This window comes from Notechis scutatus, chromosome 6 (assembly GCF_049901735.1).
Source record: "Notechis scutatus isolate UNSWTSFEM ecotype Mainland chromosome 6, rNotScu1.2, whole genome shotgun sequence".
Lineage (NCBI taxonomy): Eukaryota > Metazoa > Chordata > Lepidosauria > Squamata > Elapidae > Notechis > Notechis scutatus.
Genome location: NC_142014.1, coordinates 74,301,982 through 74,317,349, shown reverse-complemented (window position 1 = coordinate 74,317,349; position 15,368 = coordinate 74,301,982). Strand labels below are relative to the sequence as shown.

The window sequence follows — 15,368 nt, the reverse complement described above, 5'->3', positions numbered from 1 at the left end:
AAGCTGGCACTGTCCAAAAAATGCTGGAAATTGGACCAACAATCCATCAAATTTATCCGGCACCGCTACTGGACATTTGTGGCACGGCAGGACAGCTTGCATCTGCGCAACCTGCGCAGTCAAAAGAGCCACCTGGTCATTGTCTGCTCTGAGCCGATCCATGGTCACCCCACCTAAAACAGAAGCAACTTGGAGGGGTGGTTGGGAGCAAAATGTGATGACCCGGGACACGGCACAAAGGCAACACAGTCTCATAAGCAAGAAGAGTCCCTTTACTATCTCCAACTTTGCCCCCAATATCCAGGTTACCTTCGGCTGAAGAAAAACTCTCCCAGGAACAGCCTTTAACTATAGAAAATTCAGTCCAAAACAAGGTACATACAGACTGTAACTAAAAATCCAAACAAACAAAGCTGCAGTAATTAACTTGACAGGACAGGAGAAAGACTTTCAGACTTGAAAGCACGGCAACACTCACAGAGTTGGGAAGATGCCAGGAACATAGATAAGCCACGACGATACTAGATAAATTCACGATTTGCTCCAAACAGCTTGCTATGCCAGCTTCTCTTTTTAAACACTGTGTTCCCAGCTGCAGCTAATGAAGGGAATTAGGGCCCTTTCCTCCACTGTAAGCCATGCAACTCATGTTGCTCCCTTCTCCGTTCCTCCCTGTGTGCCCTAGGATGAAAAGGGGGTGGGCCTGGGTCTTCCTCTGAATTTCCTCTCCATTGTTCTACCTCTTCTCTAGTCTGCCCAGCCGGACTTTGCCCTTCCCCAGTGTCTTCCACAGTCAACGGAGCCACACTCCCACTCCCTGTCAGCTGCTTGGCCTCCCCCTCGGAATCAGATTCCGACAGGGGCATGACAGGGACTATATAAACCAGAGCTCACCAACCTCGGCAACTTTAAGACTTGTGGACTTCAACTGTGAGAATTCCTCAGCCAGCTAGCAGAGGAATTCTGGGAGTTGAAGTCCACAAATCTTAAAGTTGCCGAGGTTAGAGACCCCTGATATAAACCATCATGACTCACCCTAGCTCAGCATAGGGAAGATAATCTTTTATCTATTAAGAATCACAGGAGAGGTAGTCGATTCGTTTAGTGACCGTTTGAAGTTACAGCGGAAGTGAAAAGAGTGATTCATGGCCTATTTTTCACACGTTACCACTGTTGCAGCCTGCCCCTGGTCATGGGATCAAAATTCAGACGCTTGGCAATTGGCTCATATTTAGGACGGTTGCAGTGTTTCCTGGGGTCGCATGATCCCCCTTTGCGACCTTCGGACCAGCAAAGTCAACGGGGAAGCCAGATTCACTTAACAACCCTGTGGCTAACTTGACAGAGGAAGAACAACAGAATAACAGAGTTGGAACCTTGAAGGTCTTCTAGTCCACCCCCCTACTCAAGCAGGAAGCCCTAAACCATTTCAGATAAGTTGACATCCAATCTCTTTTTTATCCAATCTCAGTGCTGGAGCACCCACAACTTTTGGAGGCAAAGTCATTCCACTGATTACCTCATTCACTTAATGGTGGCAAGAAAAGTTGTAAAATGGGGCAAAACTCACTTTAAAAATGTTCACTGAGCAACATAAACTTTGGGCCTCAATTGTGGTCATTGGGGGATGCCCGTAGAGTGATGCCAGATGAAGCTAAAGCCTTCGAAACCAACCTCTTAACCCTCCCAGAGGTCCCATAGATCCCGCAAGTTAGATGTACCGTTAGATCTTTCTCCCTCTCCAATGCTTTGCTCCCAGATCTAAAAGAGCCCTTAGACTTATATACCACTTTACAGTAATTTTACAGCCCTCTCTAAGCGGTTTACAGAGTCAGCCTATTGCCCCCAACAATCTGGCTCCTCATTTTACCCACCTCGGAAGGACGGAAGGCTGAGTCAACCTCGAGCCTGGTGAGATTCGAACTGCCAAATTGCAGTCAGCCGGCAGTCAGCAGAAGTGGCCTGCAGTACTGCACTCCAACCACTACGCCACCGCAGCTCATTAAACTAGACATGCCCAGTTCCTGCAATTATTGTTCATATGTTTTGGCCTCCAGTCCTCTAATTTTTCTTAGATTAGATGTTCATCACTGTTTACCGACAGTGGGGAATATTTGTAGCTCAGGGTTGAAATAGCAATGGCAATAGCAATAGCACTTAGACTTAACGCTTCATGTGCTTTACAGCCCTCTCTAAGTGGTTTACAGAGTCAGCCTCTTGCCCCCAACTATCTGGGTCCTCATTTTACCCACCTGGGAAGGATGGAAGGCTGAGTCAACCTTGAGCCTGGTGAGAATCAAATTGTCAAATTGCAGGCAGCCAGCAGGCAGCAGAAGTAGCCTAGAGTACTGCACTCTAACCACTGCGCCACCGCAGCTCATACTGCTAGTCCTCAATGTACAAGCACGATTGGGGACCAGAATTTCTGTGGCTAAGCAAGAGCGTTGTAAAGCAATTCATGCCCAGTTTTACAACCTGCCTTGCTATGATGTTAAGCGAATCACGGCAGCACATTGCCCAGCTGTTAAGCAAATCCAGCTCCATTGACTTTGCTTGTCAGAAACCAGCTGGGAAGGTCACTGACTGGGATCACATCACCCTAGCACAGGGTGTCCAACCTTGGCAACTTTAAGACTTGTGGACTTCAACTCCCAGAGGAACTCTGGGAGTTGAAGTCCTCAAGCCAAGCTTTGCTGGCCCTAGATGTTCCAATTGTTGCAAATATATTCCAGTTGCCAAGAGTTTTGATCACGCGTACGTGGAAGGGTGCCACAATGGTCACAAGTGTGAGAATCGGTCTCAAGTCACTTTGTTCAGTGCTGTTGTTGCTTTGGACAGTCGCAAAACAAATGGCTGCAAGTGTGTTATAGCTATTATGGCAGAATCTCCAACCAATGACTTTTGGGAAATGGCTGACTGATAGATACAGATTAACAGAGTTGGAAGGGACCTTGTAGGTCATCTAGTCCAACCCCCCCACCCAAGCAGGAGACTCTACACTATTTCTGACAGATGGCAGTCCAGTCTCTTCTTGAAAGCTTCCATGGATGAAGATCCCACAACTTCCGAGGGCAAGCTGTTCCATTAGTTGACTGTTCTCACTGTCAGAAAATTTATCCTTATTTCTAGGTTAAATCTCTCCTTATTATGTGTTTCTCACATAATAAGGCCGGGCCTTATGTTTTTTGAGCCCCGAAAAAATGGCTAGGCCGTCTTTTCGGGGGTGACTTAATTCCCCCCTTTGCATCCTTATCTAGAGCGCCCCGCGGGCAGCCTTGCCACCAGCCGCTCCTAATGGGTGATCATGGCGAAGCACAGAGAGCTCCCTACTCCCACCAAACACCTTTGCTGCAGACCTAAGACCTTTGGCACCCGCCTCTGTTGCTTTCCCTTCTGCCAATTCCACCACCATGTTTGGAGCTGCCGCTTCCGTGTTTGGAGTGCTGCTGCCATTTGGAGTGCCGCCGCCATTTGGAGCACCGCCACCACGTTTGGAGCTGCCGCTTCCGTTTTTGGAGTACGGCTGCCATTTGGAGTGCCGCCACCATTTGGAGCACCGCCACCATGTTTGGAGCTGCCACTTCCGTGTTTGGAGTGCCGCCGCCATTTGGAGCACCGCCATTTGGAGCACCGCTGCCACGTTTGGAGCTGCCGCTTCCGTCTTTGGAGTGCCCCCACCATTTGGAGCACCGCCGTCATGTTTGGAGCTGCCACTTCCGCGTTTGGAGCTGCCGCCGTGTTTGGAGTGGCGGTGGCGCTCCAAATGGCGGTGGTGCTCCAAACGCGGAAGCAGCAGCTCCAAACGCGGTGGCAGCTCCAAATGCGGAAGCGGCAGCTCCAAATAGCAGCAGTGCTCCAAACAGCGGTGGGGTTCCAAACGTGGAAGCAGCAGCTCCAAACGCAGCGGCAGCTCCAAATTTAGAAGCGGCAGCTCCAAATGGCAAGTCCCCCCGCCCTTCCCCCTTATTTTGAATGTTTTAAAATAGGCCTAAATTTGGGGGAAGGGGCTTAATTTGATTTTATGCCAATAAAACATGCTGGGCCTTCCTATTGGTGGAGGCCGTATTGTTGGAGAAACACGGTATTATTCCTTGTCTGGCGTTCAGGTGCCTTAGAAAATAGCTTGACCCCTTCCTCTCTGTAGCAGCTCCCCAAATATTGGAGGACTGCTATCCTGTCTGTCCTGGTCCTTCTCTTCACTAGATTAGCCAGGCCCAATTCCTGCAACCGTTCTTCATATGTTTTAGCCTCCAGTCCCCTAATCATCCTGGTTGTTCTTCTCTGCATGCTTTCTAGAGTCTCAATATCTTTTTTATAGTGTGGTAATCAAAACTGGGTGAAGTATTCTAGGTTTGGTCTTATTAAAGCTTTATAGGTGTGGTCTTACTTATAATCCCCAAGATGAATGCAGGTTGTAACCTAAAAGGACAGAGGGGCGAAAGAGCTGAGAGATACTTACTACTGTGTTCCTTAACTTGCTGTTCCAGCTGTTGGCAAGTCCGCGTTAAATCTGTATTTCTACCCCGGAGACTTCCTTGCTCGGCAACACTTTCTTCTAGCTTCTTCTGTAAAGACCCTACTTCCTCGTGGGAAGCGTGAAAGTCACTCTCGCGATCCTTAACCTTAAAGAAAGCAGCAACAGCAGGTTAACACAAGTTTCCGGCATCAAATGCTGCAAGATGCACTCTGTCTCAAAGCCCTTATGGGCAACTTCAAAAAAGAGACCAAAAACACATTTCTTCTCTTTCCGGAAGCCATGAATCCTTCGTGCTTCTGCATTTTTGAGGGACAGGTTCTGCTTGTTTGTGTGCACCAAGCGTTGTTTTCCTGTGCAGAGCACAAGAAGTTATCACCCACCTCCCCCACTCACCCCAGCTTAGCTTTGACTTCCTCTGCAATCACATTTCTGCAAGTTTCAGATGAGCACAGCAGTTCTGCTTTTGTTAAACCAAATGGCCTACAGCTGGCCACTGTAAAGCTCTTTCCCCCCCATATTTTACAGAAGGAAACTGAGTCCCCATGGGGAAGACAGCCTTGACGTACTAAAAGGAATAACGCAAGCAGTCACTTTGCCAGGATTGCACATTAAGACCTCATAATAATCAACATTTCAAAGCAGCTCAACAGCTGGACTGAGAGAAGAGAAGAGAATATATGGAGTGGAGTGGAAGAGAAAAGAGAAGAGAAGAAGAGAAGAGAAGAGAAGAGAAGAGAAGAGAAGAGAAGATATGAAATGGAGTGGAAGAGAAAAGAGGAGAGGAGAGGAGAGGAGAATAGAATAGAATAGAATAGAATAGAATAGAATAGAATAGAATAGAATAGAATAGAATAGAATAGAATAGAATAGAATAGAATATATGGAGTGGAGTGGAGTGGAGTGAAAGAGAGAAGAGAACAAAAGAAAAGAAAAGAAAAGAAAAGAAAACAAAGAAAAACCACTGTAGCTTGCAGGTATTTCTCGACTTACCACCACAATTAAGCCCAACATTTCTGTTACTAAGCAAGACAGTTGTTAAGTAAGTTTTGCCCCATTTTATGGCCTTTCTTGCCACCATTAAGTGAATCACTGCATTGGTTAAGTTAGCAACAAGGTTCTTAAGTGAATCTGGCTTCCCCATTGACTTTAGTTTTCAGATGGTCGCCAAAGGGGAACGCGTGACTTTAGGGACACTGCAAACCTCATAAATAGGAATCAGTGGCCAAACATCTGAATTTTGATCATGTGACCATGGGTGTTGCTGCAATGGTCATAAGTGAGAAAAACCCTAAATCAATAGGGCACCCAGGATTCATGGATGCACCGAATGTCTGGGTCAGACAATTCACACTCCTTCACATTTTGGCCTCTATAAATATTGTTCCATCTTTAAAAAAAAATTTTTTTTAAAGACATAAAAGATTGTTCCATCTTTTTAAAAACAAGTAAAGACATAAAAGCACAATGTAAGATGCCTACCCTCTTCCCAGCTTCTTCTAATTGTTCGGTCAGCTCTTCCAATTTCAATCTTAAGACATCTGTTTCTGCCAAAGCATCTTCTTTCAACTGTTTGGTTGACTGGATCTCGTGTTGTCTGTTAAGATATTAAGCAAAACACCAAAAATAGTGTACAGCAACGTTATTCAAAGCTGAATTACTCTCTCCAACATTGCAAGCAATTCTCTGTTAAGAGTAACTTTGGATTCCTGGAAGCTATATGTAGTCCTTGACATACAACAGTTCATTTACTGTCCAACTATTCACAAAGTCTGGACTACTATCACTATTAATCTTCTCATCACTCCTTGTCACCCCTCCCCTCCCACTTGTGACTGTATGACTGTAACTTTGTCGCTTGTATCCTTATGATTTATATTGACTGTTTCCTAGTATGATTTGATTGCTTATTGTACCCTATGGCTATTATTAAGTGTTATACCTTATGATTCTTGACTCTTGACAAATGTGGCTTTTCTTTTATGTACACTGAGAGCATTTGCACCAAGACAAATTCCTTGTATGTCCAATCACACTTGGCCAATAAAGAATTCTATTTTATTCTATTCTATTCTGTTCTATTCTATTCTCCATTCAAAGGTACAGAGGGACTAAAAAGGGACATGCTGGCTGGGAAATTATGGAAGTAGAAATCCACAAATCTTAAGATTGCCAAAATTGCACATGCCTGACCTATGCCCTCTTACCTCCTACAGAAATGCATCATGTGGGTATCATGAGCTACCAATCCTCTTTGGGTTTAGCCTGATGGAGATATTACCACATGGCAAACCAAACTGAGAGCCTCTGTGGCGCAGTGGTTAGAGTGCAGCACTGCAAGCTACTTCTGTAGCCAGCTGCCTGCAATTTGGCAGTTCAAATCCCACCAGGCTCAAGGTTGACTCGGCCTTCCATCCTTCCCAGATGGGTAAAATGAGGACCCAAATTGTTGAGGGCAATATGCTGACTCTGTAAACCACTTAGAGAGGGCTGTAAAGCACTATAAAGTGGTATATAAGTCTAAGTGCTGTTGCTATTATTCACTGAACTGTAAGGAATTTGCAACCAAGTAGATACAGAAATCATACATTCTATACAATGAAGGACAACCTGGACAAAAGCATTTTCTTTAAATGTAGCTGTTCCGTTCTCATCCTCCGCATGTTTCCTGCCATTTTAATGAGCTCCTTATCCAGGGATTCCTTCTGAGCTTCCAAAAAATTCAGTTTCTGGAGCCATTGGGTTCTTTTATTCTCCAGAGTTTTCTTGAGGTCCTGTGTGGATGTCAACACAAATATCTATAGAGTACAGCCATCTCTTGGTTGAATTAAGCTCACAGCTCTTCCATCTTGTATTCAATATCCATCTCACACACACATATAAAACATCATGTGGTTACAGACTGCTTGGGAATTGGGCAACTTTGAGGGTGGGGGGTTAGGGGTGGGGTGTAGTTTATCAGGAGCCAACTTCATGAGAATACACTACACAACATCACGGTTCTTTCTTTTCCAAGAAATACAGAAGAGTAGCTAAGGAACCCTAGTGGTGGAATTGTTAAAAAGCAAAGCCTAACTCTGCCCACAGTTTGGAGTTCGATCCTAACCGGCTCAAGGTTGACTCAACCTTCCGTCCTTCCAAGGTTGGTAAAATGAGGACTCAGATTGTAAACCACCCAGAGAGTGCTGTAAAGTACTATGGAGTGGTATATAAGTCTATTGCTATGTTGGGGTGGTGATTATCTTCAATTACACTCATATTATTGCTCCTTCCTATTGTCTGTTTGCTTAAGGCAATACCAGTGCTTTTTTTTATAAGCTAAACCCACTTTAACAAAAATCAATATTTTTAGTTCACATTCTGGCCCAAATAAAGCCTGATTGCTTGATTCACACAACAAGTGAAGACATAGGGCAGTGTTGGCGAACCTTTTCGGCACTGAGTGCCGAAATGGGAGCGTGCGTGCGTGTGCGTGGGAGCTTAGGAAACTGGAAGAGCAGCTCCCCAGCGCACACACGTGGGAACACCGAAAACCAGAAGAGCAGTACCCTGGCATGCATATGTGCACTGGAAATCTGAGGTCCGTTTCTGGCATGCGCATGCACACTGGCCACCTGGTCTTTCGGTTTCTGGTGTGCATGTGCGCATGAAAGCCAGCTGGCCAGCATGCATGCGCATGCCAGAACCCAGAAGAGCAACGGGCGATGGCCGGTGTGCCCGGAGAGATGGCTCTGCATGCCACTTCTGGCACATGTGCCATAGGTTCGCCATCACAGTCATAGGGTTAGGGTTATCATAGTTGGGTTCTACTCAGATTGCAATTGCGACCAGGATTCTATCAGAAACCATCCCATTCTTTTTCACTAAGGGGATTTATGGACCATCAAGGCTTTCTTTCCTCAGATCCTTAGAAGTACTTCGGTGGAATCCTGACTATAACCATCAACCATGGAAGTGATTCTGCTGCTTTAGAAATTCTGAGAAGAATGAATGCTAGATGCCAAGCTCTTGTTAACAGAAACCCTCACATTAGCACCCCCAGAAAGGAAAAAGAAAGAAAGAAAATAATCTAAAAACAGATTGGATATTTGGCAGCTGAAGGGAACATCTTTCAATTCTGTCTTTGCCTGATCTACTTACTGAGTGGGAGCTGCAAAGCCATCAAGCTACCATTCCCTTTAGAGGACCCAAATTTGTAAGGCAAAAATATTTACCATGGAATCACAGATATAAAATGTTCTGATACCTACAATTGCGTGTTTGCTGGGAATTCATACTCCAATTCATAGACTTAAGACTTAGAATAACTTTATTGTCACTTTGAATGTACACTAATCAGCGTACATTAAAATGAAAATTTCATTGCATACAGCTCTCAAAGGGTCTCCACACTTGAAGGGTGCTGGACTAATTAGAGGTGAGCCAATGCTTACAAGGGAATTTATCATCAGGGAAGATAACCTAAGAGCATGTTTGCCTGCCATTCAAGGGTTATTTACCATCAAGGTCTTCTGATAAGTTTCTTGCAGATCCAATTCCCAGTCTGTTGGGTTCAGCAAAGGCAGCCCTGCTAAATCTTCTCGCTGTAAAGAAAGAGTGAGATTTATTTATTTATTTTTATTTGTCAATTGCTTACAAGATAATAGGTATAAGTAAAAACATAGTTATGAATACATGGATACATATAAGAAAAATAAAAATATATATAAAAGAAACAATAGGACAAGGATGGTAGGCACGTTGATGCGCTTATGCATGCCCCCTACAGACCTCTTAGGAAAGGGGTGAGGTCAATAGTAGACAGTCTAAGGTTAAAGTTTTTGGGGTTTGGGGAAGAAGCCACAGAGTCAGGTAAAGTATTCCAGACATTGACCACTCTGTTGCTGAAGTCGTATTTCCTGCAATCAAGTTTGGTGCGATTAACCTTGAGTTTGTATATTGTTTGCTCTAGTGTTGTTATGGTTGAAGCTGAAGTATTCATTGACAGGTAAGACATTGCAATGTATGATTTTATATACTATACTTAGGATCGGGCCGAAGGCGGCATAGTTCTAGGTTTTCTAGGTCTAGAATTTCGAATCTGGTAGCATAAGGTATTCTGCAACAAGTAGAGGAGTGGAGAACTCTTCTTGTGAAATATTTCTGGACTTTCTCAACTGTGTTAATATCAGATACGTAATGTGGGTTCCAGACTGATGAGCTGTATTCGAGTATTGGTCTAGCAAATGTTTTGTATGCTCTAGTTATTAGTGTAATATTACCAGAGAAAAAGCTACGTAAGATTAGGTTAACAACTCTTAATGCCTTTTTGGCTATGTAGTTGCAGTGGGCTCTAGCACTTAGGTCATTTGAGATGAGTACTCCAAGATCCTTGACAGAGTTTGGATCATCAACAAGGTCTTGACTATTCAGCCTGGTTATTCAAATCACTCCAATCAAATTTTGCTAAGCAACAAACAGCCTAATTTATTACAGTAATTACTAAACACACTGGTCAATTAAATTCACTAAATCACTGATTTTACTAATCAGATATTCAGTAATTACACTATATGCACTAAACATTCAATCATACTAAGCAAAAAACAATAAATCAATTGATCATTTGATAAAAATTAATTATTTTAAAGAAATTGATCACTGTTTATATTTGAGAACGTGGGAAACATCCGAAGGTATCATAAAACAGGCTCCTCCAGAAAAAAAACCAAATCATCAGCGAAGGCTTGTACTTTGTACTCTTCTGATTTAATCCTCAGTCCTCTAATTCTCGAATTTTGCCTAATATACGTCAAAAGAGATTCTAGGGCGAATATGAAAAGCAGAGAAGAGAGAGGGCAACCCTGTCTAACCCCTTTTTCTATTTTTATCGGGTCAGTTTGTTCCCCATTTATTAGAATACTTGCCTGTTGAGTATGGTAAATTGTAGTGACAACGTTTTCGAATCTAGTGCCAAGGTTCATATTGTATATTTTTTGAATTAAAAAATGCCAATTTAAATTGTCGAATGCTTTTTCAGCATCCAAAAACATAAATGCAAATTGTTTTTCCGGATGGGCTTCATAGTATTCTGAAATGTCTATCACTGTTCTTAGATTATTCTTAATTTGTCGAAATGGGAGAAATCCATTTTGATCTTCATGGATATGTGTGTTTAGAACCTGTTTTAGTCTATTAGCTATTATAGAAGAGAATAGTTTGTAATCTGCATTCAGGAGCGAGATTGGTCTATAATTATTAATAAGTCTATGGTCTAGGTCCTCCTTCGGGATCAGCGAAATTAAGGCTCCCCTCCACGAGTCCGGCATCTTGGCTGCTAGGAGTACCTCATTGAATACTTCCAGCATCAGTGGTCCAATTTGTTCTATGATTGTTTTGTAAAGTTCTACAGGTATCCCGTCCGGTCCTGGTGCTTTATTGTTACTTTGCTTCTCTATTGCTGACTTCAGTTCGGACCATGTTATATTTTTGTTTAATAATTCTATCTCTTCCTCTCCAATTGCTTTTTCATTCGCTTCCTCTAGGTATTTCATTATTTTGTCCTCACAAATGTCTTCCTTTTTGTATAATTTCCTGAAGTATTTAAAAGTGATCTCTTTTTTTCCTCTCTATCTCCTCTTGCAAATTGCCCCTCTCGTCCATTAATTGGTGTATCAATCTTTTTCTTTCATTTTCTTAAGTTTGTGGGCTAACCATCTCCCTGGCTTGTTTGCGTGCTCAAAATAAATTTGTTTAGTCATTTTCAGACTAATCTCCAATTTTTCTTGTTCCAGTAAATTTAGATTGTGTTTAGTTGTTATTAACTGATTCTGTATTCTTTGATTTTTGGGGTTCTTTGGTAGTTGGGTTTCTAAATCCTTAATTTCTTGTTGTAAGTTACTTTGTTGGGCATACTTTATTTTATTTCTCATAGCATTGTAAGAGATTGTTGTACCTCTTATAAATGCCTTCATTGTGTCCCATATATTTTGTTTCGAAGTTAGTTCATTATTATTTTCTTTTAAGAAGAAGTTCAGTTCTTCTTTCAATTTATTAGTGTATTCTTCTTCTTTTATTAAGTGAGTGTTAAGAGTCCATCTTCTTTTTGGTTTTCTTCTACCTCTCCAGGTTATTTGAATTGGGTTGTGGTCAGCCCAGTCGTTTGGTAAGATTTCGCTATCTTTGATTTCATTAATTAATTCGCCATTTATCCAAGCCATATCTATTCTTGTCCAAATTTTGTGTGGGTTAGAGTAATAGGTAAACTGTTCTTTTTTGGGGTTTAGTTTTCTCCAAATATCTACCAGATTCAGTTCGTACATCATATCCTTACATGGCTTCGAAAATTCTCTTTTTCCTTTTTTATTCTTACTCATGTTACTATGATCCTTCCGGTAGTCAGCAATAGAGTTAAAATCGCCAATCAGAAAAAATATTGCCTTTTCCGAAATCTATTATTTTTTGGTGAAGATGTTTGAAAAATTTACCTTGATCATCATTTGGGGCATAGATTACTACCAGTAAAAATGTAATGCCATTAATCGAAGTTTGTACCACCAGGGTTCTTCCTTCAGGATCCGCCCAGATTAACTCCGCTTTTAAATCATCTCTCACATATATTGCAATACCTTTCTTTTTGTGCTCATCTGCTGGTGCTGTGAATAATTTTCCCAGTTTCGGACAATCTAGAAATTTCTCCTCACTTTTCCTAATGTGTGTTTCTTGTATGCAAATTATATCAACGTTTTGTTTTATTAGTTTAGTTAGAATCCTCTTCCTTTTAGCTCTTGAATTTAGGCCGTTTATGTTGATGGAAAGGATTTTACTTCCTTGCTTGTGTAGTTGTTTCAAAACGTGTTGCTAAGCGTACTTTTATTCAGTGAATGAGTGATTCTATGCTTTGAACTCTGTCAGGTAGGGTACTTAGTTTGTTTAGCTTAGGAGAACATGATGGACATAGAAAAAAGAATGTATCTGAATTTTTAACCATATCAGCTAGGTTTTTGTTTGCGTTTAAGCAGGTAGGGTGGGCTAGATTATCGCATAGGCAGCATTTGATGTAAATTTCGCTTTCGTTGATGGTTTCAATATATTTGAAACATGTGCAGGAGTCTGGGAGATCATTAGTAGAGATATTTTTCTTTTGTTTTGGTTTGGAGTTTTTGGCTGGCATGGTCAATGGCAATAGTACAGTAATCAATTACAATAGCTAGTTAATGTGATAGGTAGACAGTTACTTAATGAATGTTGGTAATTAATAAATGTTAATTGATATGTTAGAGAACAAATCAAAAGTAAGGTTGCTTATTACTAAAAATCAATCAATCAATCAATTGGTTATTCAAATCACTCTAATCAAATTTTGCTAAGCAACAAACAGCCTAATTTATTACAGTAATTACTAAACACACTGGTCAATTAAATTCACTAAATAACTGATTTTACTAATCAGATATTCAGTAATTACACTATATGCACTAAACATTCAATCATACTAAGCAAAAAACAATAAATCAATTGATCATTTGATAAAAATTAATTATTTTAAAGAAATTGATCACTGTTTATATTTGAGAACGTGGGAAACATCCGAAGGTATCATAAAACAGTAATTGGATTGAAAGGGGCCCTGGACCTGGGGTAAGTTGTCTTTATACATCCCTGCTTTGAGTTGCGAATAGCACATTTTTTTTATTGTTATTGTTGTTCAGTCACTAAGTCGTGTCTGACTCTTCACGACACCATGAATCACAGCCAGACTCCCGTCTTCCACATGGAAACTTCAATTTAAGAATTTAATTTATTTATTTTGGTTTTATATCTCCAGTCTGAAGCACAGAGAATACAGAGTAGTACAAAACTGTAAAGCAACTGCAGGATTCAAATCATTTGAACCCATTGTTCTCTTTTGTTATCTGTCCGTCCCCACAATGCCTTTCAAGGCAGAAGGCAGGATTCAACAGGTATAGCTGAGATTTAGTGGTTATTTTAGATATTTTTCTGCTACGCTTCAGGAGACCTTACAAAACAAAACACCAAATATTTTTAAAGAAATGCACGCAAGTACCTGACAGAACAACAACAAAAGAACTGTAATATTTAAAAGCAGAAGAATAAGGATGTATTTGGCAGGCCTCTCTGGAGGGGGAATTCTATAATGTTACCAGTACCCCAGTGTTACCTCAATGGAATGGTTTGGTGTGGTGTGGTGTGGTGTGGTGTGGTGTGGTCTGGATTGGATTGGATTGGATTGGATTGGATTGGAATGGAATGGAATGGAATGGAATGGAATGGAATAGAATAGAATAGAATAGAATAGAATAGAATAGAATAGAATAGAATAGAATAGAATAGAATAGAATAGAACGAAGGGATGGGATGGCTGGAATGAAATGGATCAAATGAAATGGAATGGCTTGAACTCTTATAGCATTCATATGCTATATTTTCTTTTATACTCTGGATACAACTAGCAGTATTAATAAGTGAGAAGAACTTAGATGTTGTATTACCCAAATGGGAGGAAAGGCAGCACAAAAATCTTGTTGGGTTTAGCAAAAATTTAGACCAAGTGTTTTCAAGTCTGCTTTTTCTCATTCTCCACATCCACAATGTTCCATTACCAGGTTTAAAATGGTGGCCTTGAACTTTTCTCCTACTCGCTCTGGCCCTTCAAGAAGCAGTAAAACTTCTCTGTCCAGGGATTCATCAAGTGCAGTCCACTCAATTCCAGGGATCTTAATGAGAAAAAGTAATTTGAAAAAGTCACATTATACTCCTGAGCTGGAACCCATGGCCTATACACCAGTGGTAGAATTCAATTTTTTTTACTACCGGTTCTATGGGCATGGCTTGGTGGGCATGGCAGGAGAAGAATACTGTAAAATCCCCATTCCCTCCCCACCCCACTAACCTGCTTTCCAGCTCCATTCTCCTGTACAGGGCAACAAAAGAAGACCCAGCCAATCAGCTGGGAATCGGGAGGCAGAGAATAGAGGGGGACGTGGCCAGTCAGAGGTGGTATTTGCCGGTTCTCCGAACTACTCAAAATTTCTGCTACCGGTTCTCCAGAACTTGTCAGAACCTGCTGAATACCACCTCTGCTATACACTACACTGAACATTTGCTTTTCAGTTAAGCTGAAAAAGTGGGAAAAAATCTTAGAAGCTATTTATGCTCTTCAAAAGAAACTTTCCTCAAACTTGTTTCTTGCGTTATTCCTAATGTATCTCGGATGTTATGAACGCTCCAAAGATCTAACAGTGTGATAAATAAAGATAACCCTCAATTTACCACAACTGAACCCAAAATTTATGTTGCTAAGCGAGACAGTCATTAAGTGAACATTGCCCCATTTTATGTCCTTTCTTGACACAATCGTTAAGCGAATCACTGCAATTGTTAAGTTAGTGACCCGGTTGTGAAGTTGTGAATCTGGCTTCCCCGTTGACTTGGTCAGAAGTCACAAAAACTGATTGCATGACCTTGGGACACTGTAAATATCATAAATATGGGTCACTTGCCAAGCATCTGAATTTTGATCATGTGATCTTGGGGATGAATGAAACGGTTGTAAGAGTGAAAAACGGTCATAAGTCACTTTTTCCAGTGCCGTTGTAAGTTTGAACAGTCCCTAAATGAACGGTTGTTAAGTCAAGGACTACCGGTACTATGCAGAAGTATAAATCAAGATTCTTTCCTTCCCCTTAGGGATCCCACATCTGGATTAGCAATGGGAGTTAAAATTGCTCACATAAGTGCTCCTAAGAGTTTTTGATCATTTAATCTCATTTTTGAAAGACATTTCTCACCTCTGATGCTTCCTGGGCCAGCTCCAGTTCACAGTGCAATGAATTCGTTGCTTCAAGGAAGCTGCTGTTGAACTTGTAGATTAAAGGGAAGTTGATACCATTCC

At 41.5% G+C, this 15,368-nt stretch overlaps 1 protein-coding gene across 1 annotated transcript in view; it reads right to left on the bottom strand.

Annotated features, from left to right (window-relative positions):
• IRAG2 (inositol 1,4,5-triphosphate receptor associated 2) overlaps positions 1 to 15,368 on the bottom strand; it is a 75,343-nt gene that overhangs the window by 35,325 nt on the left and 24,650 nt on the right. Inside the window, exons 14-19 of the mRNA XM_087969155.1 lie at positions 15,265 to 15,367; positions 14,077 to 14,190; positions 8,974 to 9,057; positions 7,085 to 7,248; positions 5,957 to 6,071; positions 4,460 to 4,622 (exon numbers count right to left, since the gene is read on the bottom strand). Coding sequence (XP_087825281.1) covers positions 4,460 to 4,622; positions 5,957 to 6,071; positions 7,085 to 7,248; positions 8,974 to 9,057; positions 14,077 to 14,190; positions 15,265 to 15,367 — 743 coding nt within the window. The remainder of the gene's footprint in view (positions 1 to 4,459; positions 4,623 to 5,956; positions 6,072 to 7,084; positions 7,249 to 8,973; positions 9,058 to 14,076; positions 14,191 to 15,264; position 15,368) is intronic.